This window comes from Cyrtonyx montezumae, unplaced genomic scaffold (genome assembly GCF_038088225.1).
Source record: "Cyrtonyx montezumae isolate F1298 unplaced genomic scaffold, pur_monq_1.0 scaffold_19, whole genome shotgun sequence".
Taxonomy (NCBI): Eukaryota; Metazoa; Chordata; class Aves; order Galliformes; family Odontophoridae; genus Cyrtonyx; species Cyrtonyx montezumae.
In genome coordinates this window covers 1,067,934-1,093,607 of record NW_027071925.1, presented here as the reverse complement: position 1 = coordinate 1,093,607, position 25,674 = coordinate 1,067,934, and the positions used below count along the sequence as shown (strand labels likewise).

Here is a 25,674-nt window from a genome sequence, read left to right as displayed (position 1 = left end):
CTGCAGATGGACACAGCTGGGAAGGAAGGTTTTCTTCTCAGAGCTCTGTGGGGCGCGTTGGTTCACATCAAACTCCACCGACTCTGAGGCACACGGACAGGGAACCCACACAAATGCATCGCCTCGAAGACCCACGGAGGCACACGGTCGCCCCAAACTCTCCCAGAAGCCTGCAGGTGATGGGGGGAACTCCGGCCCCATATCCCAGAGCTGAACACGGGGACGAAGGACACGGGGTCCTGGAGGGGGGGGTGGGCAGCGTGGGCCACGGGCAGAGCAGCTTCCTGAAGAGCTGATGGTTGGGGGGGGGGGGGGAAGTGGCACTACAGAGGGCTGGGACTGGAGGTACAGCTCAGGCACAGGGAAACTGCTGCTTGCCAAGGGAAGGGGCTCCAGCCAAGCCCCCCCCAGGGCTGCTAAGGGCACTGGTGCTCAATGACGGTTGCTGGCTCATGGCAGCCAGGCCCTGGCTCCCCCCTGCCCATCTCACCTGTCCTGCTGTGATTTCTAAGCTGCATTAACTCACAGCCCCAGAGATGACAGCCAGTCCCCTCCCCCTGGTGCCCCTGCACGGCTTACAGGGCAGGATGTGACAGCAGGCAGGGGGCGGTGGAGCCTTCAAGAGAAGCAGCAAATGCTTTTTTGTCACACCAAACCCAACTGAGAGAAGAGATGCAGTGACAGAGCGGCAGCACCCGGCTGAGGCTCTGCCCCCCTGGCACACAGCACTATGTGTCAGCCTGTGCAACACGTGGTATGGGGCCACACAGCACGTCCACTACAGCGATGGGAAATAAAGTTAACTCTATTAACAGGTCAGGAAACGCTGCAAGCACGGGGTCTCCTCCAGCAGCAGGGTCACTGCTGCATGCCATGGTGTAGGTGCTGTTCCCGTGGGGGATGGGGAGGAAACCAAAGCACTTCTCTTGCTGGGCCGAGAAAAGCGTCCGCAAGGCCGAGCACAACGCAGCACCGACTCATACGCTCAGGGGGAGCATGCCAGGTGCTGAGGAAGGCCTGGAGGCACCCAGAACCGGGCTCCCTTGGTCAAAGCCGTTTACTGCCCTGAGAAGCAAAGAGAAAAGGCAGGTCAGTGCCAGGCAGCCCGGAGCCCCGTCCCTCCAGCCCAAGCCCACGAGATCAGACACACCTCCCTGCTGTGCTCAGCCCCGGGCACAGCCCGGCCGGGCTGGCTCCCCTTGACCCCACGTGCCCCTCGTGGGTGGCTCAGCCCAGGCTGATCCCAGCACCGTGGATGGGAGGCACCATCTGTCCCTGCACACACTCACACGGCCACAGTACAACTGCAGAACGGAGAACGGGCTCAGTGAGAACAGGCAGAGTATGTTAAAGCACAGCAGAGCTTGGGGTGCAGTGCAGCTCCGGGGACCTCCAGCCCTGCCCCACCCCACCTCAGTGAGCCCCCACACCCCCAGCTTCCCAATTTCCAAAGCTGCTCTCAGACGTGAGGGCACGCAGCCTGGGGAGCAGCACACAGCCTGCGATGAGGCTCAGCACACAGTGCCTGAGCAAGCCATCACTGTGCAGGACAGCATACCCACCCCACCACTGCCCCGGGCCACGTTGGCACAGCACTGCTCTGGAGGAGCAGCTGAAGAACAGGAATGCTTGCAGGCAAGGTCAGCTTCCCATGGTGACACACAGAGCCCTCCCCCAGCAGAGCCTGTCACGCCCCACACGAGGCTCCCAGCAGGATGAAGGCTGTGCCAGCTCCTTTCCTGTTCAGGCTGAAATTTCAACCGACTGGGATAGGATCTCCGATGCGTTTCAGAGGTGCAGCAAAAAGCTGCTGGAAGAGACTTAGGGCAGATGCACTCTGCTGCTGTCACTTGCATGAAGGGGCGTGGAGCCAACCTGGTCCCAGGCTCTGCAAATGAGTTACCAGGTAGAAAGCAGCTCTGCCGTGGAGCAGAAGGGAGGAAATAAAAACAAGTATGGGATTAAAATGTTTTCCCTCCATTGGAAGAGGAAACAGACATTCAAGGCAGGAACGGCAGAGCTCCACCTTTAAAGGACGTAACTCCCGTCAGCTCCTGCTCTGAGGAGCATCCCACAGCACAGGTGCCTTCTGCACCCCATAAACAAGGCCAGAAGCCATGAAGCAATCAGGTCCTCTGCAAGATGCCACGCAGACGTGGCAGGGCCCACACCACACCACCAGCATCACAGTTTCATGAAGCCTGAGACAAAGAGGAGCAGGAGCTCCATGGCTCACGCTGCACACTGCTCGCCCTTGGTGCAGAAAGAAAGATCCAGAAGCAGCCTTGCCTTGCAGAACGATGGCTCTGTGGTGGGTCCATCAGGGCCCAGGCCTCAGGCTGAGCAGAAGCCGCCAGTCCCTGCTGAAAACAGCTCCTGCTGGGCTGTTTCTGACTGCTGTCCTGGCAGCAGCATAAACGTGGTGCCCATCTCCCGTTGCTCCCTACCCTGTGACTGCTCCAGACAGATTTTGACTCATTAATCTGCGTTTTGTCCTTAGCACAAAGTCTCTGAGGCTTCCTCGACCCTAAGCATCACACAGAACCTGGACAGAAGGCCGTCCTGGAGCTGAATAACCCAGCCTGGCACCACAGCACACCCAGCAGGGAACAGCTCTCCCTGCTCCCTCTGCACACGGAGCAGCACCCAGCACAGTGCTGCAGGAGGAACATGGCCAAAGGGCAAACTCACTTTAGAGTCAACTGGGGCAACAGCAGCACCTCACCCCGTGTCTCTGATACGTCCAACTCCATGAGAAACATGCATGTATTTGAAGAGGTATGAAACCAAGAAAGCAAGCAGCAATCACTCTTATAGCTGCAACTGGTCACAGCACCACAGAAACTTACGTAAAGCAGGAGAAAGAGATTACAGCCTCAGGCCTCAATCATCACCTATTAGTTTGTAATGCTACAAGAATGACTGCATGCAGTTAGCATACCCACTAACTCTGCACCTCCAAGCACTGCAGTTAAAATGCATGCAGCTTATCATTGCAAATGAATTCATTTACCCATGACCAGGGTGGGGAATATCACCTTTTCACGCCTAGTGGAGAAAAAGTGAAACAGTTTATGCACACAGTGAAGACATTCTTGGGCATAACCCTGAGTTAAGACACAGGGGGAAGTGTCTGACTGAACCTCACCTGGCTGCTGCACAAGGATGCTCTGCTCTGCAGGGCAGCCAGGGATCCCAGGTACAGAGACTGCCACTATACCCATGTGCACAGTGGGACTACCAGCAGTGTGCAAGCAGAGGCACATTTAAACACAGCCCACCACATTCACAGAAATCATCTCAGCATAAACATCACCTGCAATGACTCTGATGTTCACGAGAGCAGGAAGAGGAGCAAGGGAGATGTGAGCAAGGAGGCTGTGCCCCAAGGAACAAACACCTCATCCTGGCCTGCTGCTGTCCCAGCTCAGCTGCTCCCGTGCCAGGCCTCTGCGGGACCCATCAAGGTCAGAGCCATCCTAGTCCCCAACTGGACTGAAGTTACTAACAGCTCAGAACGATTAAAACTGCAAAGAAACAAATTTCCATCAGAGAACATCCCCTGGGGTGCTGTTCTGCTGGGCCCTGGTGTGCACACAGCCACGGTGTTCCCAAAGGAACCAGTCTTACTCCAGACTTGGTGGAGCATGAATAACAAAGCAAAAGTAAAACCAACACAGTAGTTAATTCCTGACTTCCAATTCTTCTGCAGAGCTCATGTGCAAACCCAGCTGTTCTCCAAACCTCCCCACGAATGAGTCTGAGGTAACTGCTCCTATCCTTGCTCCTGCACCTTCAGCTGCCTGCCCAGCTCTGCTCAGCAAGCAGAGAGCACGTGTTCAGTGGGAGACGGAGGCTCAAACACTTTCAGCAACAAAACAGGCAGAGGAAGGACAGCAAACGGAACCGCAGTGACGTGGTGGATTACCTCTGGCTCAATCCCACCACCCAACAACTGGCTGTTCATAAGGCAGTGGCTGCAGGCTGGACCCGGTCTACGAGTGCACGTGGCTGTTTCAGGCTCCAGCGACAGTTTGGGGCGGGGAACAGAGTACAGGGGCTGGAGAGAAAGGAGAAGAGGGGAGAAGAAAGGGCACGCCTCAGCTCAGCCACCGTGATGTGCAAAGCTCGCTGACAGGAGGCTCTCACACACAGAATTGAGGCAGGTTTACGTGGCAGCACAACGCTGCATCCACCCCTTGGCCACGAGGGGGCAAGAAGGCAGAGCAGGGCAGTAAGGTGTGAGCTGTGAGCCCACTGCCAGCAGCACACAGAGGGGAGGGACGGGACAGCAGGGCCCTGGCAAGGATCTCTAACAGCATGCAGGTAAGTGCATCAGTCACTTCTTCTCACTTTCCCAGCCTGTTAACATCCTTCAAGCCTGCTGAGGAAGTTTGCTATCAACAGGACACACTTCTAAACCCTTTTCAGCCTGCCCTGAACTGCAGGCAGCCAGCCCAGACAACAAGTGAGATGACAATCTAGGTAATTAGGAGTGACTCCCATCCCACGCAGCCGTCAGCTTATTCCCATGCCTCAGTTCAGCTCAGCCATGCTGCCTCCTAAGAACACCGCGCTCTCCCCAGCACTGCTCTGACAGCTTGCACACGAAATGGAGCCCACGTTGGCTGGGAGAGCAGTGTGGTCACAGAGCCTGGTCAGGCTCCCAGCACATGGCCAACCTCCAAGCCTGTCCCATTTGCACGTGATGCTGACCTTGCTAAGCATGTGAACGCTTCCTTCCCAAAAGCAGGAAACAGCAGCAGCTCTGGAAGTTCTTGACAGTTCCTAAGAGGCAACTTGCCCTGCTACCCACATAGCAACATGATTCAGTTCACACAAGGAGGATTCCAGAAACCCAGCCTGTCTGCTCTCTGTATGGTACTCCTTAGGTTGGTAACAGCTTGTTTAAAGCTCTGAATAAATTCTGTATCGAAGACGTGCTGAATATCAGTGTGAAAGCTGTACTGGATGAACAGTAACAGGGAGAACAGAGGGTGTTTTGTGCACTGACACTAAGCCCAGATTTCTGTATCACTGGGGAACAGTGGAGAAGAGCTGGGCTGTGCACCCTCCTCCTCAGCACTGCCCACACAACCACAGGGCCCTGAGCTACGAAGGACTGTGGGAAAATCCTCCTGCTGAACTGCTTCCCCACGTCAGAGAGGAAGCTCCAACTATGAGCAAATCACACAAGGGTGGCTTTTTTGGTGAAAGCTGCTTGAGCTTTATGGTTGACACACAGTACAGGACAGCTGCCCCTTCTGCCAGCAAGGATTACACGGTAAATAACATTTTCCTTTCCACTAATAGCAGGGAGGAGCAGAGCAAAGAGGCTCCCAAGGGAGCACGTGCTGCCCACACTCAGCTGCTCCTAAGGGAACCTCCAGGTCTGCACGTCAGGCACTCCACACACACAAGCACACCAGCAGCTACCACAGCCCCACCACTGTCTGCCTGAGATCCTCCTAAGGGCACAATCACTGCACCTGAAGGTTTCCACAGCCACCAAGAGCTGAGGCAGCAGAGGGGCAGCACAGGCAATGACACCCTACCAGCTCAGAGGTCAAACACTTGCTTTTCTCTTCGCTTCACAGGAGCCTGCAGTGTAACACTGCTTCTGTCTCCCCAAGAACCTGGCTCCACAAATCATTTCTTACTGAATGAAAGCTGTGGGGGGCTAAAAATAAGCCAAGAAAAACTCCTGCTCCACACAGCATCCTGAAACAACCCCCTCCCCCCATCCACCACACAAATACATGCTGACTTACCCTTTGTCAAAGAAAGAAGTGCCTGGATGAGGGTACTTTGTGCCACTGATGTTCATCATGGTGCTGTTAGCATTCCCTGAAATATAGGATTTCCGTGATGCCTGGTCCTTTGCAAAATTCCTGCAAGCAGCTAATTTGGATTCTAAGGCCTGTGAAAGGAAAAGAGGTGGGGGGGGAGTGAGAAGAGTGATTTTTTTTTTTTTTTTAGAGAAAATATTCTGCTGCTCAAGTTTAGGCTTCAGCATGACCAGAGATCACTATGATCAGAACCTCGGTGTGATCATCTTCAGCAAAAACTGAGCTAAATGGGAACAAAGCTGTCATCTGCTCAAATGAGAACCACATAACAAGCTGCTAATGCAGACTGCCGGGTGCAATCATCCTCCACCAGCATAAGGACTTTAGAAGAAGTCAATTCTCATTTCAGTACCTAAAGCAGGAAAGTCAGATCCCAGAAGTTACTGAAACCTCCTGTTACAGACTTAGAGTGAGCTGGTGTAGTCTACCCAAAAAACTCAAGGAGAACGAAAACCAGAATCCTCCAGTTACAAATATACTGTCCCTCCTAGAAAGTTGTTCTTGCCAGGAAAGTGTCTTCTGGTTTTTCTTCCTTAATCACTGCCTGCAAAACTTAGCCAGTTTCTTAATCCTCCCTGCTACGGTTCAGAAGAGGTGCTACAGAGGCAGCAAGGAGAGAAAGAGAGGCAGGCAAGCCTCTCTCCGGGCTTCCTACCTCATCTCTACTGCATCTGAGCAAGCCTGACAAAATTCTTTTTCTCCTACACAAGGTAGCAGACCTGCCTCATCCACTGACTCCTGGCAGGACCAAGACCCTGATACTCTCCACTGGTGTGACCTGTGCCATGTAGCTTGCTGTCTCACATGCTGAGGGGAACATCTCTGAGAGAAAGGGAGCCTAAGGCACAGGATGAGATATCCTGTGGGTAAGCCAACACAGAGAAATCCTGAACACACTGTAATTATTACTAAATAAATGCACGAGTGGGATTCTGCATCAGTGGCAGTGTGTGTTTAGGAACTGGCTGGGAAAGAAGCATGCTTATTTGGCATTTCCTGTCCTTACACAGTAATCACATGGGATGTCATTAAGCTTCCTAAATCCCCTACAGACTCTTACTCACAATGATCCCATTTTAAACATGCCACTCTGCAACCCTGAGTCGTCCTGCTGCCCTTTCAACCCAGCCTTGAGCTCACCAACTCCAAATACAAGCAGTGATCTTATTTTTGATGTCAAACTTTGCTAAAACAACCATCTTAACTCCAGCCATTTCTGTTCTTGGTGCTAACCACAAGGGACAGAGAAAAGCCAACCCTGGAGACTAGACACCAAGGCTGCCCGTGCTTCCACTCGAAATGCTACCCAAGGAGGTGAGTAAACAAGCTTCTCATAACTCAAAAGCCTTGTCTCCATTCAACTGGAAAGCTTGGCATCCTAAGCAACACCACAACAGATGTCAAAACCGCTTCCTCCCTGCTTACAGTTGTAATCCCTTTAGAGGCCCACACATTTCACTTCCCAGTCAACTGCAGATGGGAGCACATGGCTTTCTCCTGATTTGTTTTTTCACTTTCTTACCAAAAGGTTCTCTCTCTTATTTTTTTAAAAGTTCTCAGTAACTTCTGCAGATCTCCTCAGACACGAGAGGAGACACTAGGCTGGTATCAGCTCACCTTCCTTGACATAACACAATGGTGCAGTGGGTACTGAGTCTCACGTTCAGTACTGAGTCCTGCTTTCATGTGAAATATGAACAAGTGTCTGCTCGTGTCCAGCCTCTGTGCACCAAATAAGTTTTTACTCCAAATACGGATTTTATCTCTAAAAGTTGGCATCAGATCCTTAGCAACCTGCTCCATAAATCAAGATAATCAAAAGACAAACACATCCCAAACACTAAATGTAGACAATTGAAGAGAGACAACTTAGCACTAACTCTGAGCCAAGGCCTTTTCTTTCCATGCACGGATGAATGCTCAGCAATGGCACAGAACTGGGGGCAGTTCAGCACAGAGCACTCACCCCCACTTTCCGTAGGAGATCTCCCACAATGTTGAGTGCAGATATTCTAGCTGAAGGAGTAAGAGGGCTTGTACCAAATCCATTTGGTATAGCTGCAAACAAACACATTTGTTATATGCATCACTCCACCACTGTTTAGTTTTTATTTATTTATTAACAGCTTCTACATAGAGGTAAATCTAAAATCTTACTGCAGACTCTGTACACACAGCAACACAGACTACACAATCACCAACCACAGAAAGAGGCAGCAGCTTAATTCCTGCCCACTACCCTCTTCTCCATTAGATATACATGCAGAGTTCATGCACTCTCCATCTGCAAAGCTACTGCCTGCAATCTATCTAATCCAACCAGAGCTTTCTCTGGAATCTGCTTTAATTTAAAAATAAATAAATAAATGCTTTAATCCTCGTGATTGACCAGAGCCTTCCAGATGGGAAGAGGACTAGGCTAATATCCCACTGCTTTCTGAGAGAACAGCACCCCCAAAAGCACATGGTAACTAAGTCAGCCCAGACTGCCAGCAATGCTACCCACTATTTACTCACCACTGCATTTAAGCTGAAACATTAGTCACTGTGCTTCTCTGCAAATATATTCTAGTGCAGCCATCTACTGCAGAGTGCAATCCTCACCCCTACAAAGGGGCAGCTAAGCTCTCTTTTCCATAGTATTAACTAATTATACTTATTAAATAGGTCTGACACTGCTCCAGTATTGAGCACATGTTATGCCATGCATGTGGGATTCACATGTACCTCTGTTTGCTTCAGGTTTACTCACAAAGGCCTTGCCTAAAACGTTTTTTTGACAAGCAGAACGTACTCCCAACCAACCAGGCGCCGTTTCTAGGCATTATACCTTTTGGGGAAGGAAAACTATTTTCTGATCCTTTTCCAACAGGTGTAGCTGGCAAGGAGAGAGATGCCTGGACAGCTGAATCGATCTTTTCACAGTCTAGAGTTGGAGAGCTAGGCGCAGACTTCCGGGTGACTTCCTGCTGCCTTTCCCGCACTGCCAGCTCCTGTCGCAGGTCTGAGGGCGTGAGACAAAACACACATCATATTAACAACAGACTTCTCCGGCACTCTGCTCATTTCTTTAGAAGAGAATACTCTGCAATAACCAAACAGTGATTCACTGTTGCAGGCTTTCTCCAGCAGCAAAGAGCTCTAAAGAGCTCTACCTCAAATAAGGCACAGCTTGATACATCAGTGCTGGATGTAAAGGCACAGAGAGCAGTGTGGGCCCACCCAGCGTGGCCTCAGCAATCCCCCCCACTCTTAGTTTGAGCTCCATGCAAAGAACACAGCCAGCCACAAATGGCTGCTAAACTGCATTCAGCTGGGAGGCCAGGAAAACAGATTAATGACCTGATCTCATGTGTCTCATCCCCAGTGCTGCCCTTCCAGTTCAATAATCCAGAGGACTGCCCACTAGCTGGATATTATGAACAGGTCGTGTCTGCTGTTCCTTGATTCATCAAGATGTGAACAAGCAGACTAAAGAGGTCTGTAGCCCAAATGACAGGGAAAGAGAAGGGAAATTAGGAAACCAGTGTTTTATTCCTTCTGTCTCTCTGGACTGCTCTATATCACTATCTTGCTGCTTCCCATGTCCACACAGATTTGCTATAAAGAACACCCAGCACAAAGCAACGGGTCTATAAGATCTCTAGCAGGGCCCAGACACAAATTAAAAAAAAAAAGCCCACCCATGTAATGTATTATTTGTTTTGTTTCCTCTTTAGGCACAGCAACTCAATCTTTCACAGACCCCCAACCTCTTGCCTCCGTTGGTACAACACCCAAGAACAACATCAGCTGCAGCACTGTTTCAGCCACGAGACTCACAAGGACAGCCGAGTACCTTATAGCATGAAGCTTCAAAGCTATCCTGAATTTTTAGAAAACAGTTTAAAAAAAAAAAACCAACACAGTCTAAAATGAAATCGTGTTTGGACTTCCAGAAGAGTATTGTGACAGTCACAAATATTGACTCTGTATCTGTTCTTTTAGTGGCTAGCAATCCTGCTTGCAGTCAGGGGGAATGACATGCAGCTTTGCTATCCTAACAAATACTGCAAACTCTCAAACAACTCCTCTAAGAAACAAGACACCCTGTTTGCTGATTCCTCTCACCTTCCAGAAAACAGGTATCCTCCCCCCGCAGAATCACAGTATTGTAGGGATTGGAAGGGACCTCTAGAGATCACCAAGTCCGACCCCACTGCCAAAGCAGCCCCCAGTACTACTGCCCAAACTCCAACCTGCAGCACACACACTTCTTCAGAAAATATTTAATCTCCCTTTGCACATTTATTATTAAAAATTTCATCCTGTTTCCAAGAGTGGCTTTCAACCCATGGGCCACAGACTTGCTTAAAAAAGCTTCACAAAGAACACCTGAGAAATCCCAGCCTCTTGCCAAGCATATGGTCCCACAGTCAGGTCCTTGCCTTCACTGAGGAACTGTTTCCAAAGAAATAGTTTGGAAAGAACACTGAAAAACACTGATTTCAAACGTGCAGTGATAGAACGCTAATAAGCACACCACCCCATTTGAGAAATCACATTCCCCAGCCACTAAAACAAAAATAAAGTTTCCCCCATGTCCTCATCATGAAACCTCTCAGGGAATTCCCAACTCTTATAGCACTGAAGATTATCTGAAGCATCATTTTTAAAGACAATTATTCACCATCAAGCATGAATTTCCCCTGTTATTTCCTGTACTTTCGCTGTGCCTCGTGGCACAAAGCCACAGAGAAGGAACTTCTGGAATATGGTTTTCAGCTCTACCACATCTGTGGAAAATTGTATTTTTCTACTCACCTTGGTTAAAAATCCTGAAAGAATCTGATACTAATTTTGCCCAACATGAGGAATTTTCTCCTCTTAGATACAATGGACATACAAAGGATAACACAGTGTTTATTAGCAAGTAAATTCCAACGCTTATATTACACATCCAGTTTCAATCTCATTATGTGAGGCTTTCTATAAACATGAGCTTTGGTTGCTTCAGGTCTCTGTTAGTAAGCTACCAATGTATGAAGACACAACTAATCAAGCAAGCCATACCTCTCGCTTCATCCTTTAATCTCTGTACAGAAACTAGCAATGACTCCTTGTCATCCAGTTCACTTTCCAAAAACGCATTCCTCTCAATAGCCTGGTTCAGCCTTTGTTCAAAGTCTTCCAATGAAACTATTGTTGCCCTAGAAACAAAATCCAGAATATTAGGTTCCTCAGCTCAGCTAACATGAAAGAGTATTCAAATGCATTATAGAGTAAACATGTTAGCAAGATCTACATTCAAGTTAGTTGTTTGAAAGCTATGGAAATGCTTCATAGAAAGGACTAAAACTCCAAAGAAGGGAGTGAGATGAAACGAACACGATAACATCTAGCTCTCCAAAATGTACCAAAGAGCTGGGGAAGAGCCAGTCTGGTGCAACTAGCTCCATTTCTCTCAAGTTATTCTCTAAACTCACATATTTAGTTTAACAGCTCTGGAGAAACAGGCAACAGCCCACAGAGCACTGAAAGAAGGGCACTGGGATATTTCTTCCATGATTTCAGTGAGACAACTTATGTGTGTCAAAAGTTAGTCAGGAGGTTAAGAGCGCTGTGGAAACACGGCCTCAGCTCTTAGATCCTTTTGCCAAATAGCCACGGGCTCATTCCTGGTCCCACTGAATCAATGGCAAAATTCCCATTCAGCAAAACGGAAGCACGACCTACTCCAAAAATGGGCGTTTCTAGCAGCAGCCTGTTCATTTTCTGCACTTACACAGACCACATTTGCTCCCCACAGTCATTAAGCTGTTATGCAAGGAAAGAGGAGACTCCTTCAGCATGTTTAATTTAAAAGGGACTAAGCAAAGCACTAGCTTCCTACTTCAAAGGGACTTTGAGCTACAAGGATCACAAATGTAAGAGCCACTGGGCTGGCAGTATCAAAACCAGCACGCTGGCCTCGCTTGCACAGCTCCTTTCTCACAAGAGCATGGAGCACTTCAGGTCCTCCACAAGCTTTTCTTCTGATACATCCCTACCAGTTGATGGATGTGAACTCCAAGGGTAAGTTACACTTTACAAAGAATCAAGTGACTTAGAATCTTTTTATTATTATTATTTTTACACGTGCATTTCCCCCCCCCCCCCCCCCCGATTAAAGAAATAATAAAATGATGAATCTGCATAACACAGAGAAGATCTAGTGAATATTTAAGGAGATAGGAGTTTTGCAGCCCTCACCTCTTTGCACGTTCCAAGTCATCGTTGGCCTGCTCCAGCTCCCTGACATACTTATGAAGCTGATCTTTAATGGCCCGTGTCTGGCTCAGGTCATCCTCTAACAACGACACTTGCTTGTAGCTTTGTGCATACTGGTGCTCCAATTTCTCCTGAAAGAAAGAAATGCAGAGAGATAAGTATCTGTAGCATGCACACTGTGGTCAAATGGGACAAAGCAACATGGTAGCTGCAGACTGCAGATGTGGGATCGCACAGCAAAAACCATAAAGGCAGAGGGAATGCACTCTGAACACCACAGTGGGACAAAGGACACAATTAATACTGCACAGTGCTCTGACTACTCATAATGACACAGCTGGCTGTTCAGAGATGCACCCCTGCATCTGTTCTTAGCAGCCTGCACTGATAGTGCTCTAAAGCCTCGAACATCTAGAAAACCAGAGAGAAATCAAACTGCACGGCCTCCCCTTCAGTGCCTCTCTCCTCTTACAATAGCCACACTGTTACCAGGACTCACCTGACATTTCCATTATCAAAAATCAGAGCCACTGAAATCTGTTACTGAACATCTCCAGGTCCACAAAGTTATCTTTGAGAGACTGGAAGATTAAATCCAAAATGTGCTGTCACCTGCTCTAAGGGTACAGAAGGGGGTTTATGGAAAAATGAATGACCTTAAAGAATAGGTGCTAACTTTACAGACATGACTGGGACTGGGTATGTTAACAGGTAATCCCCAAAACATCACTGTTATTGGGTAAGATTCAACCTCTGCTTTCATAAAATAACCCAACATCACCATAACAGATACTTTTCAGGACCCCAAAAGAGGTAAGAACTTCTTAATGGATAAATATTAACTAAAATTCATCTTCTGCACACACAGATGCAATCCCTCTCTCCATAGATACGGCTGTGAAGAAAAAATTAGGAGAACCTCCCTGAACAATGTGCAGAAGTCACCCACTTTCACTTTTCATTGGGATATCAAAGGACCAAGGAGAAGTTCTGGGCAAAAAAAAAAAAAAAAAGAAAAAGAAAGCCACACAAAAACTTGTAAAGAAAGAGGACAACAGGGGCTGTCTGACAAAACATACTTGTGTTGTCCTCCCTGTTGCTATGCTGGTGCTGCCTGTGTACATAACAAAGCCACCACTTGGCAAAGTCTAGAGAATGCAAACAAACGAGCACAAACTCAATGACAAGTGTTTAATGATGTGAACAAGAAAAAGTCCTTGAGAAAGTTCTCTGGTATGCTGCTCGCCTTATTTGGAGTACATGCCACACTCAAGACTAGATCTTAAGCAGATGATTCCTCTACTTCACTTAGATATTCAATGACCAAGAACAGAACAGACAGCCTAAAACGATACCCAAAACACATCTTCAGGAAGAAGCAGTATCATTAAAGATGAGACCTACCTTTAATGTTTCCACTTCACATTTCAGCCTTTGGTTATCTGCTTGTAAATCTCTGTTCCTCTGCTCAGCCTGCACTAGCTGTGCTTCCAACTCAGCTTCTAATTCTCTGCTTCCCTCCTGAAATTCAGCCAGCTCTTCACGAGCTTCCTGGAAGCTGTAAGGAAATACCATCAGCTCCAAATGCAGCATCTCTCAAGCAAAAACAAAGCTCAGTGCTCTTCAGAAATAACGAGATGAAAAGGCAACAGGAGTTTTAAAGTACTTAAGCCTCATCCATAGACCTCCACAGGGAAAAAAAATAATAATAATGGGGGAAACAAAAATTGCATTAAGTTTACCTACAAATGGAAATTCACTCTTTTGTATTGAATAACCTCATTAAATGCACATGCAAATACAACCTGTATCAAGGCTATTTCCAGGATTCCTGCCAGTCTGACATCTGGTACCTCACTAGCCTTTACTCAAGCAGACTTAAGAGAGTCACTAAGTAAAGCTTTTAACCTGCTTTTGGCAAAACTAGCACAGAACAACGGTCACCATATCTCAGCACTACCTAGAAATGTGAGTTTGCTGGAAAGCATTAAGGTTTAATCTCGGGGTCACTAAGGGCGTTGGTAGAAATCCAGCATTTACCCACCTTATACCACTGCAGGGTATTAAACTGCTAGAAGCAGCAACTCCACATGCTTCACTAATTACATCTTTACCAAACGTAATGGCTCAGATGCTTGCAGCCAGCAGTGAAAACTGACTAGGCTTTAGGAAACCACACGTTCATTGTCATCAGAGAGAGAACCTTCTGACACCCTGACGTTTCTTCATACAGCTCAGGGGTCCCAAATACCCACCCTCTACACCCAGAAAAAAACAAGCAGAGCCAAACAAAAAGACAGCTTGCACCCTGGGCTCCTTGGGCTTGCAAGAGGCTCAGCTGGCTTCACTTCTATTGCACACTAGTAACATGGAACACAAGAAAAGCTTTCCAAAGGGAACGAGCTGGAATCCTCCAATGCTGACTCCCCTCCCGCTGCAGAAAAATACACCAAAGCACCAACAATCCCAAACCAGCCCCATAAGCAGCACTCAAGACAAGAAGCTCTCTTGCCACCTTTTGTAACCAAAAAGCCTTCTGCTCCCCTTAAAAGACGCACTGGCAGAGGCAAACACAGGCAGGACTATGAGGTATAACACACCTCAATACATTGCAGCCAGCTACCAAATCAGACACTTCACATACTGAGTGCAAGAAGCCCAAGGGAACAGTAATGATACCAGGCAAGCCCACAGGCAGTCGTCTTACTAAAACATCAAGCTAGTACTTAAGATGGCATTTTAATTATACAAAGATGCACATGATCATAAAAGGGCTCTTCTCTTGCTCTAACATGCTCAAACAGAGCCTTGAGTTCATGGCATGGTAACTATATGGAAATACTCAAGACTCCACAAGGCTAGATCTAAAAGCTGCATCTGAAGCTGGAAACACACAGAGAGCCATTTTAATATCTAATGCTCTTTTTGGTAAAGCCTCACAGAGAAACAGATCAAGCCACATCCTCAGTCACCAAGAACCAAATTCATTCTGAAAATGCACAACATTACCTTTGTTTGTACTTCAAGGAAAGCTCTTTCCAATAGGCAGTTTCCTCCTTTGGACTTGAGAAGGTTGGAATTTCCTCACTGTCCATGTTCAATACGGCCTGTAGAATGCAGACATAAGAAAATGCTTAGTATGATGAGGCAGGCAGACCAACCCCCCACACTGCTGCTGTGCTTCAGTGCTGTTCCTGCCAGGGGCACCCAGACTTGAGACTGGCCTGCAGAATGTTAATGAACACCTCTGAGCAAAGACTTGCTGCAACACGTAACATCACGCTCTCCAATCTCTGGAAACTCGTGTGCAGCAGCCTGAAAGAAGAGCTGTACGGACCACTGAAACAGTAGTCAGTGCCCCTGGCTCACTCAGAACCACCCCTGGTAAGGATTTACAGCCATCACAGTTTCCACTTCGATTTGTAAAAGATTTTTCCTGCAGTATACACTGCAACAATGTGTAGTCATAGCAAACACGAGAGCTCCCCACACACCAGACCTCAGACACTGCTGAACGTGACAGTGAGAATGAAGCAGCAGCGGTGGACCCACCATGCATCGCAGCACCGAGGGATGCACTGAGCCAGGCCCGGCCCCAGCCCCAGCCAGCACCATGTCATTTCCAAGCTCCCATCAGCCCTCTTGCTCAAGGCAGCCATTTTTTTTCCCCCCTTTCCAAAACAAAACAAAAACTCCATAACTTAAAACAGATCACATATCTCCAGAAAAGAATAAGCTCAAACTAACCTCTTCCGTATCTCAGAGGCTTTAAGCCACGTCTGTACCAAGCTCATCGCAGCGGATTAATCGCTGCAGCTGACCCAGAAGTCCTGACTTTCACATTCTAACAGTCATCAATAACCAATGCTGTCCCTCCAGGCCTGAAAGTGTCACACTGACATGTCCTGCATCCCAGTGACCCACATCTGAGACACACAGAAGCAGGACAAAACAACCACAGTGCTCCCATCTGAGGGCAGAGCGGCCCATCCCAGACACTGGTGCTCAGCTCACCTGCAAGGCAAGGCAGAACTGGCACACTTAGTGCAGCTGCCACAGCCTGGGGCACGAAACCAACCTTACCCACAGGGTGCTCAGTACCTCCAAAAAGCCACAGCTGTCTCACTGTGTTTACTGAGCTTCACAGCTCTGCTGCAGAAGCAGTCTGCCACAAATCAGGCCTCCGTGCTGCCTGAGCCAACTGACCATGCCTCCTCTTCTACATGGCCCTAAAGTGAGAAAATAAAACCTACCTGTGGAGGCACCACCATTCCTCCCAGCACATGTGTTTTTAGTCCTGCTCTACCTCTCCAAACAAAAATATCTTTGGATGCACGTACTTCAGATATTGCACCTGTTACCAAGGCAGTTTAATGACAAGCAGGAGCAAATCAAGTCCTGTGTTTACAGTGGATGCACAGCTCATGAATCACCTCCCAAGCTGCCACTGTCTCACAGCCTGATGCGTTAAGGCAGGCAGACATCTGCTGTGGCTCAGGCAGCTCCTGAACTGCTATGCAGATTTCTAGGTTGAGGAAGAGGTGAGCACTTGGTTACTGCTGCGTGCTCTGTAACATCAGTCCCACACCAATCACACTGAAAGCACTTCAGTAGAAGTCATTCAGCTCCTGGATCTCAGCTGGCACACTCAGATCAGCCAGAAGCACATTCCCCCCTCATTAAATGAAGCATATCATTGAACAGGGTCGGCTCCCACAGCTGTCACTAAAGGTAAACAGTCAGGGAAACACCCATCAGCTGAATTCAGAGAAAAGTCGGTACAAGGAAGTACCTTACATCATTTCCTAGAAGCAGCCACGATAACGTGTGTCTGGGTCCAAGACTCCTTCCTGTCTGCTTGCACAAGGCACACCCTTGGAACCAACACCCAAGGAGCCCTGCAAGCAGCAGAGAGCAGCGGTGGGCAGGGCTGGGATCCCCACATCCTCCCCAGTTCACCAGATCCCTGCTCCTCCTCCAAAGCCTCCCCCAGGTCTCCCAGTGGGACAGAGCCAACCTGCCCTGGGCAGCCCCCAGCCTCATCCTCCTCGTTATGCAGTGACAGCTCACAGCTCCCCACAATCCACATTTTCCATCACACCTAATGCTGCCGGCACCCATTTCTGATCCACCAACTGCACTGCAGGAACACCTCCATCGGATGCTCACGCCAACACGCTAGCTGAGCATTTGTGCAAACGAACTTTTATCATTTGCTTTCTCTCCCATGCCTGGGGGACAGCAGAACAGAACACCCAGCTCTGAACACCCGACACATGGGACAGTGGATGCCCACGGAATGCCAAGGGTTAGACACAAAGCTGAAGCATGCTGCTGGCTGCAGGCACTGTGTGAGAGCTGAGCCCAGCACACCCCTTCGCATTCACGAGCTCCTCTGCATACGTGGCACTTGCAGAATCAGGCCTTTGACAGACAACACTGGGGCTTTCAGGAACAGACAAGACAATGCAGCAGCGTCTTCCAGGGAAATGAGAGCAGGCTCATGCTGCTGCCCACTCGGAATTCATTACAACACAGCTTAGCATTCACACAGCACCCTGGGAAAACTCGGTTACGCGGGCATAACTCCAGATGCAAGCAGCTCTACAACAAGAGCTACGTTCAGAAAGCGATGGCTCCTTTCAAAGCCCCGTTACACAGTCAGTGGGACAGAGAACTCTGCATTTAAAATGGAACAGCTTTTCCACACTGTGACTGCCGTACAAAACTGGAGCTTGTAGGTTACAAACTTCACTAAATCGCGTCTTGGTGCTCTTATTTACTTGTGTGGATGTGCAGGACAAATCTGGCTTCCCACTCCCAAAAGCAACCTTACAAGAGGGTCACTCAGTATTTTCCAGACCCTAAAAGACTTGAGGTCTGAATCCAACACACAGCAGGAGCAACTGAACCAACAGGTAAACAGCATTCCCCTTGAGTGCATCAGCAAACCTTGCCTTCGAGGCCAAACTGGAATTGTCATGGAGCCACCTTTCAGATGAGTCATTAAAACACAAGCACAGCTTGAAGCATAACCTTAAGAGAACCTTAAAAAAAGCTTCCCCAGCTCCCCGTGTGACTGGAAGCTGGGATCAAATGTCCGACCAAAGCCTGAAACACAACATGATGCTCAGACACTCACACTCCCAGCCAGCCCTCCCACAGCTCCAAACCCTCCCTGCTCCACTCTGAAAAGCCAGCTCCATCGATTGACACATCATGAGCTACACAAGCACATCGAAAGCCACCCCAAGGGTCACTCATATGCAGCTGTGTTGCCCAATATTTTCAGGAAGCAAAGATGAAGAACTAAAAAAAGAACGAGGCAAAGTACTGCCACTCAAACAGGACAATTCCCAGTGCTGGCACTCCCACATGCACAGCTTTTTGCTGACTACCAGAGGTAATGCTAACGTCAGCTGTCCTTTGGAATGAAGCAGACAACTACCTGCAATAGGGCTGGACAGAGATCCTGCCAACGTCACATCTGGCCTTCACTCCTCCACGTAACGACTCTCAGTGGCTGACAGAGCCCTCCAAATGGAGAAGTGCCACGTCACAGCTGCAGTCCTCCCTGTGCCCCAGAACACTGGCATCACCCAGAGCTGTGACGCAGAGCACGATGCACTGCCAGCACGAGGCTGCTGAAACCCACATTATCTGCCTCTGCCCATTTTCACGGACACAAAAGCCTGAAGAGAACCTGTTTCTACCATTCCTCGCCTCCCCAGCCCACAAGACCTGACAGGTAACCCCCAATTCATCCAACTCTGGATTTTATTATTATTTTTTTAAATCAAATATTCAAAAATTGACTGAATCTGAGCACATCTGCGTTGCCTTTCACTTGTTAGCAAACGGAAAGCAAACAATCAAAGGCAAACAAACAATCAGAAGCCACAGATTAGATTTCTCCAATCAACTTGTGCTTGTTTTTCTCATCCTGAAATAGGAGCCGGAGGCATTTTCATGGCTTTCTGGAAGGCTGCCTGCTTCCATCACTGCTTCGGAAAGTGAACCTCTGTCTTTTCCTGCAGTACTATTTTTGAACTGAATGTTCTCTGGTGAACCACAACAAATGCCTCCTTGCCTCTTACAACAGCAGCATATGAGCTTTTAGGAAAAAAATAGTCACAGAGGACAGCGTCAGCACTATGCTCCTTCTCCTGCCACAATAATAAAGCCTGCTCTTCCCACGTGGACAGCACAGCAGGCAGAAGATAATCAAACCCTACCTGAGGCAACTCTGCACCAGGTTCAGGCTAAAAGCCTTTAAAACAGACAGAGAGCAAACAGTAAAGCCTTCTTATCTCCACAGCCTCTTGTGGAATGAGTCTTGCTAATCTCTCAAAATAGGTATGCTTCGTACCACGTGGCCCAGACTTCCACATCTAGCAAATATGGTATCTGACAGGGGGCAAAAACCAACCACACATGCAAGCCAACCAGTAAAGGCATCAGAATTCAGCACTAAAACCATTTATTCCTTTCACAAACAACGCAATTTTAAGACATCAGACATCTATTTGTTCCCAGGCAACACCACCAAAGCATCCTCAAAACAAAGACCTGATGAGGATGGCACAAGGATCAGCACCTGCAGAGATGGAGGGGAGCCCCGTGCCCATGGGCATGAGCCAGGATCTGGGGTCACCTGCACAGCCCCACATGCTGTGCCCACCCTGGCTATCCACCTCAACTCCTTGCTGCCTTTCTCTTAAAGCCTTGAAACACCACAACACTGTCCTGCCCAGGAGCAATGACTCCATCTGAGAGCTTATGACAGGCGTAGCAAAGAGCCTGTGACAAAAGGCAGCACACAGGTCCCTTGAGCCTCCACATTTTCTCAGCAATTAATACCATCCCAATGAAGAAATTTCATGGGAAGGCAATGGCCAAAGGGCTACAATGCTTCTGGACGCTGCACAATGACAAGTGACTTAGAAAGAACAGCACTTAATGCAGGTTTCTCCTCACATCTGAGAACTGCCTTTAAATCTCCTAAAATCCAGCAGTACAGAGGGAGGGGAAAACCTTTTGCAAAATCACCACCCATGAGTCACAGGCCAGACATCAGCAGAGGGCCTTCGGTCCCTTCAGCACACACCTCAGAAGATGAAAGTTAACAGTTATAGACTGAAGGAGTAAGTACTTTGTTCCCATGCCTTTGGCAGTTCCCCCCCCCCCCAGACACCCCTCTGGTGACAATGCTTCTTGTGGCACCAAGGTCACAGACATCAGCAGCCTTGATTCTCTCACTGCTTTTCTTTTTCCTCCTTCTCTGCCCTTCTCCCTTCCCACAACTGAAGGATTATCTCACATGTCTGCAGCCTCTCCTGGTCACAGGAATCAGTTTTACATTAGAAGGGGAGGAACAGATGAAGTGCATATCCCTCCCAATACATACCTTCAACTCTCAGCAACATGATGCCCACACCTTTGCGTGTGTGCACTGAGAGATGAGCACCTTGGCTCTGCCTTGCAGTGTGACCACAGCCCAGCCAGGCTGAGGTCTGTGAGAAGGACAGAGGAGCTCTTCCAAGGCAGACCCAAGATTAATAAAGAACAAACCAAAACACACACCACCACCACTTAACCCACACCTCTCGCCGTTCGCTGGCACTAGCAGCCAGCACGTCTGTGCACTGTCGCTTTGCTGATGCACCAAGTTTATTGAAACGAATAAACGTAACAGAATCCCAGTCTTTCTTAGTAACTACAGTTACTAATATGCATCTAATCAAAAAACAACCTTGTCAGGGCCACCTACCATCCACGAGACCCTGGAATCTTTACACAAAATGAAATCAGCTCAAATATCCAAGGAGCATTTCCTCACTCATTTAACCACTTCCTTGGGCAAGAAACACCAGGAGCACAGAATAATCCTTCTGTGCACTCCTCACCAAGCCGAGAGAGCTTTGCAAGGAGCAGAGCAGCCCTGAGTCACTGAGCACGGGTGAGAACAATGGGGCTGCGTGGGTGAGTGCCATCCGCGTCACCACGAGACGAGAATGGGAAGTCACCCAGCTCAGAGTCCAGCTCCACACTCTCCCTCGTGTCAGCGCGCTCATCCTTTACAGCACGTCTGCCGCAATTTGGGTCAAACTCATCAGACCGGCAGAGCGAGGCAGGGCCTGCTGAGGGGTCACGTCGGCACAGGGCCGAGCGGGCGCTGCCTCGAGCCCCCGTCCCTGGGCCACCTACGTGCCAGCAGAGCAGGCCGCGCCGGCTTCCAGAGCTGCGAGCCCCAACGCGCCCGGGCTGCGAAGAACAGAACGGAGGAACGCTGTCATCCGCGGGCGACCCGTGCCAGCCCCCAGCCCCCGTATCCCGCCCTGCCCGCCCCGCAGCATCCCGCAGACGGACACACGGCCGCGCGCCGATACCTGGGGAGCTCAGGGTGGGGGTGGGGGAGGCAGCGGCTCGCGCAGGGCGGTGGCCGCGCGGGCAGGGCCAGGCCGAGCCGCCGACAGACAGGCAGGCGCGTCCGCCAATGGGAAGCGGTGGGGCTGCGCAGCCGGCCAATAGAACTCGCCGGGGGGCGGGACCTGCCCCGTTGTCAATTTGCGGCCAATCCGTGGAGGGAAGCGGGGCCGCAGCCCCTCAATGCCCATTGCCCAGTGCTCAATGCCCACTGCCCGCAGCCCCTCAATGCCCATTGCCCAGTGCTCAATGCCCACTGCCCAGTGCTCAATGCCCACTGCCCGCAGCCCCTCAGTGCCCACTGCCCAGTGCTCAATGCCCACTGCCCGCAGCCCCTCAATGCCCACTGCCCAGTGCTCAATGCCCACTGCCCGCAGCCCCTCAGTGCCCACTGCCCGGTGCTCAATGCCCACTGCCCGCAGCCCCTCAATGCCCACTGCCCAAGCGGAGCGGCTGCCGACCGCCACGGCACCCCCTGCCCCTGCCCCGCCGCCGCCGCCACTCACCGGGTCTCATCACCCGTCACAGCAGCAGCATCGCTCGCTGCCGGTGGTACTGCCCCATCCGGGCACCGCGGCGGGAGGGATGCTGCCGTGACATCACAAGTGGGCGGGTCTATGAGCGTGGCAACGCGTGACGCCCGCCCCCGCTGTGACCCCACTCTTGTGGGGTGTGCCGAGTCCGCACGGGGGCGGGTCCCCTGGATTTCCTATTTAGACGCGGCAGGCCGGGGGCGTGCCGCCCTCTGCCAATGGCCGGGCCCGAGGTACCCGGCTGATCCCGCGGGGTACGGTCCTGGACTCTGCCGCCGTGTCCCCGTCCTTCTCGGACACCGAACGCGGCCCGCGTGTCCCAGCGCTCCGCCCGCCCGCCTTCCCGCCATTGCCCCGCTTCCCGTCCCATCGCCCCGGGGTCTGTCAGCTCCCGGCCGTGCTCTCGGCTGGGACGCAGGCGCAGCCGTGCCCTGCCCTCACCGGACCCCCCCAGGGCTCCACACGGTCGGACGGACCTGTCCCACTGCCGACCTCCTCTGCCTCACTCCGACCCTGTGCTTCAGCTCCTTTTGCATCTTTAATTCTCCATCCTCTGCAATTAGCCAGGCTGCATGTCATTCCCTCGTGCCTCCCTCGCTGGAGGCCACTGCTGCCGGCAGCGCCCCTTGGTGGGACAGCACACGACCCACCTCAGCGTGCCACATCCATCCCCGTGGGCCCTCTGCTGCTGTGTCCCATTGGTTGCTGGGCACACAGAGACCCTCTGCATGGTTGGGTTGAAAGGGACCTCTCAGCCCCTCCAGCCCACCCCCACCATCGGCTGAGTGCCCCCGAGCTCAGGCTGCCCAGAGCCCACCCATGGCCCTGGGCACCTCCAGGGATGGGGCACCACAGATCTGGGCAGCACTGCAGAACTTCCTCCTCACATCTGACCTAAATCTTCCCTTTCACAGCTATTCCCTCTTGTCACTGTTTGCCTGCGTAAAAGTCACTCTCACTCTTGTTTTATCATCTCTAAGTACTGGAAGGCCACAGTGAGGTGTTCCTGGAGACTTCTCTTCTGCATACTGAACAACTCCAGCTGCCTCAACATGTCTTTATTGCCCTCCTGGAGGCTGAGCCCCATCCCAGTTTGTGCTTGTGCAAATTTTCCATGCCAACCTGCACTTGGGTGACACGTGCTGCCCGTGGTGTCTCCCATCCAGCTCCTGCCTTCGCTCAGATGCTGAATCTCCCTTGGCTCTCTGAAACCCTCTTGGCAGGCAGAGGCTGGTGGAAGCATACAGCTGGCACAGAGAATGATCCATCTCCTTGTGTCCAGCCCTGTTCTGCCAGAAGCAGGGAGCAGCCAAAGTTGGCTTTGGGCAAGTCAAGTCCCCACCATGGAGCTATGGAGCCCACTGTTACGACCTGGAGAAAGTTGGGTGCCCATCATTCGAGTCTGGATCTGCTTGCATCCATATCACTCTCTGTAGCAGGTCGGATGTCCACCATGGTGCTCGTGCATAGTTTGGGTGCCCATCACTTTGCTCTGGAGGAGGTTGCATGCCCATCCTTGTTCTTTCAAGCACGCTGTGTGTGATGCTCTAGAACAGAATGAGTGCTCACTCCTCAGCTTTGGAGCAAGTTGGATACCCAACCGTATTTTCTGGGGGATGTTGGTTGCCTATCATCCTACTCTGAGTTGAGTGCCCATCATTGCTCTCTGGAGAAGACTGGGTACCTGCCAACACACTGAGCAGGTTGGGAGCCCTCCTTGTGGAGGAGGTTGGGTGCTCATCATGGTGCTCTGGAGCAAACCAGTGCCAATCTTTTCTTCCTGCGCTGATAAAGCTGTGTAAAAATACTACACTCTGTCTGACCACACTCCCCCACCCTCTTGGTGCACTTATCTCAGTGCATCAAACCCCCTTTACAGCACTATCCTGGTGGGGCTGTGCCTCCGCCAAAAAAAGCCGCAGTGGTGGGGGCTGTGTTTCCCAAGATGTCTGACGTGCCTGCCTGGTTAACACCAATTTTTAAGTCAATGTTTGCTTTGAGGTGGCTCCCGGCTGCACCCCATTGTACGCTGGAGCCGTTCCCAGGCGCTCGCCCAGGGGCCGGGCATTGCGGCAGCACAAAGGAGCAGTCACTTAGCATTAGCAGCCACACAAAGCGGCCGTGGCCGCCGTCAGATTTGTGTTTCGCCAGCAGAAAGCCCCTCAGCTGAAAGGCTGCGGAGAGAAAAGAGAGACGTGATGTGCTGCAGCAAAGGGGGGCTCTCACGGGGGGGAGGAGGGAGCCGGGGCTGTCCCACGGTCAGGGATCCTGCGGGGGCAGCTCATTGTGGCATGGGATGAGTGGTGGGACGTGAGGTGGGATGGGAGGTGTGCTCACAAGGGCTGTGTCACGGCTTAGGGGAACCCATAGCTGGGGCCAGCCCCCATTGGTGGGGTGCAGGGTGAGTGAGGTCCCGTGGGAGTTTGTGGGCTGGGAAGGGTTTGACGCAGGCTGGGTGCCCATCATTCATCCTAAGAGCAGGTTGGGTGCACACCCTTGTGCTCTGGGTTAGGCTGGGTGCCCCCTGTTCTCCAGGGATAGCAAGGCACAGCGCATCTTTTGGCAGCTGCCATGCACTTCTTGCTAGGCATCTCCTTCAAGAGATGCTGGCCAAGGCACAAGGGTGAGAAGTAACCCCTGGGACAAGTTTTTGGAGGAGCAGGGATTCCCCCCTTTGTCCTTGCCCTGGAGGGGTTCCTGGGACCAAGCAGCTCTCCCCCTCTCTGCTTTTTTCAGACAGCAGCACCCAGCCAGAGAGCAGAGGTGCTGAGAGGGCAAATCTGAGGGCAGCTTGGCTAAGGCAAGGATACATCCCCAGTGGAATGTGTGGGGCTGTATGCATCCTCCCTGTACCTCCATGGTACCGCCGATATTGACTCTGTTTTCTTCTTTTTGTTAAGTAATCAAAACATCCTGGGGTGGCTGGGTTCTGCAGGGTCTTAAGGTAATGGAGGCTTTGGGGAAAGGGGAAGGCAGGATGAGGTGCCTGCCCTGCTCTGTGCTGGATGGCACCAGTGAGACCTTGTGGCTGTGGAGCAGAAAACTGTCAATTCATTGCACCCACACTGTGCTTGTCCCCATCCAAACACTGCCCTAACAGCAGCAATGCACAGCTTACCCCTTGGGCAACCTGCTCATCTTCCTGGGCTTCTTAATGGGGACAGTCCAGGAGGGAATTGCCCCAAAGCTCAGCTCCAGTATGCTAAAGCTGGGCTCACCCTTTGGTTGCTGAGAGCCTGTTTTGGCAATGGGATGGACAGTGGGGTTGGCAGGATGGGAAGGATGCCCTTAGAGTCAAGCATCCTCCTCTCAACTGCTCACCTGGCAGTCTGGTAGGTGACCTAAACAGCAGTTCTGCTTGGCCAGGCTCCCCCCCACTGAGCTCTCCAAAGACACTCACTCCTCCCTCTGCTGGCAGCCAGCACGCACGGGATAAGGGTACCAACCCTATCTACATCCCAAACTCTTCCAACGGTCCCATTTAAGCCCATACCATTGAAACAAGGGGAAAATCCACCTTTGCTGGCTGCTGTGATTTGATAGGCTCAGTGTGTCACTTCCCATCTCACCCCCATTCCCAGGAAGGATCTGCATCCTTGCACTTGCAGGACCCCAGG

The 25,674-nt window shown here is 50.7% G+C and overlaps 1 protein-coding gene across 4 annotated transcripts; it reads right to left on the bottom strand.

Moving 5' to 3' along the window:
• Window positions 1-481: 481 nt before the first annotated feature.
• Window positions 482-22,099, bottom strand: NDEL1 (nudE neurodevelopment protein 1 like 1). 4 transcript variants are annotated; one of them, XM_065735125.1, is made up of 10 exons: window positions 22,031-22,099; window positions 15,108-15,205; window positions 13,503-13,656; window positions 12,081-12,229; window positions 10,902-11,038; window positions 8,680-8,853; window positions 7,816-7,907; window positions 5,772-5,920; window positions 3,014-3,048; window positions 977-1,065 (listed from the first exon to the last, which is right to left on the bottom strand). In XM_065735125.1, exons 2-10 carry the CDS (start codon window positions 15,191-15,193, stop codon window positions 1,058-1,060), a joined length of 984 nt encoding a protein of 327 aa, XP_065591197.1. In that variant the 5' UTR covers window positions 15,194-15,205; window positions 22,031-22,099; the 3' UTR covers window positions 977-1,057. The 4 variants fall into 4 exon arrangements, with proteins under 4 accessions (XP_065591196.1, XP_065591198.1, XP_065591197.1 ...); XM_065735122.1 differs by lacking the exon at window positions 3,014-3,048 and adding an exon at window positions 3,929-4,060 and having other exon boundaries at window positions 979-1,065; XM_065735124.1 differs by lacking the exon at window positions 3,014-3,048 and having other exon boundaries at window positions 482-1,065.
• Between the last annotated feature and the right edge of the window lie 3,575 nt (window positions 22,100-25,674).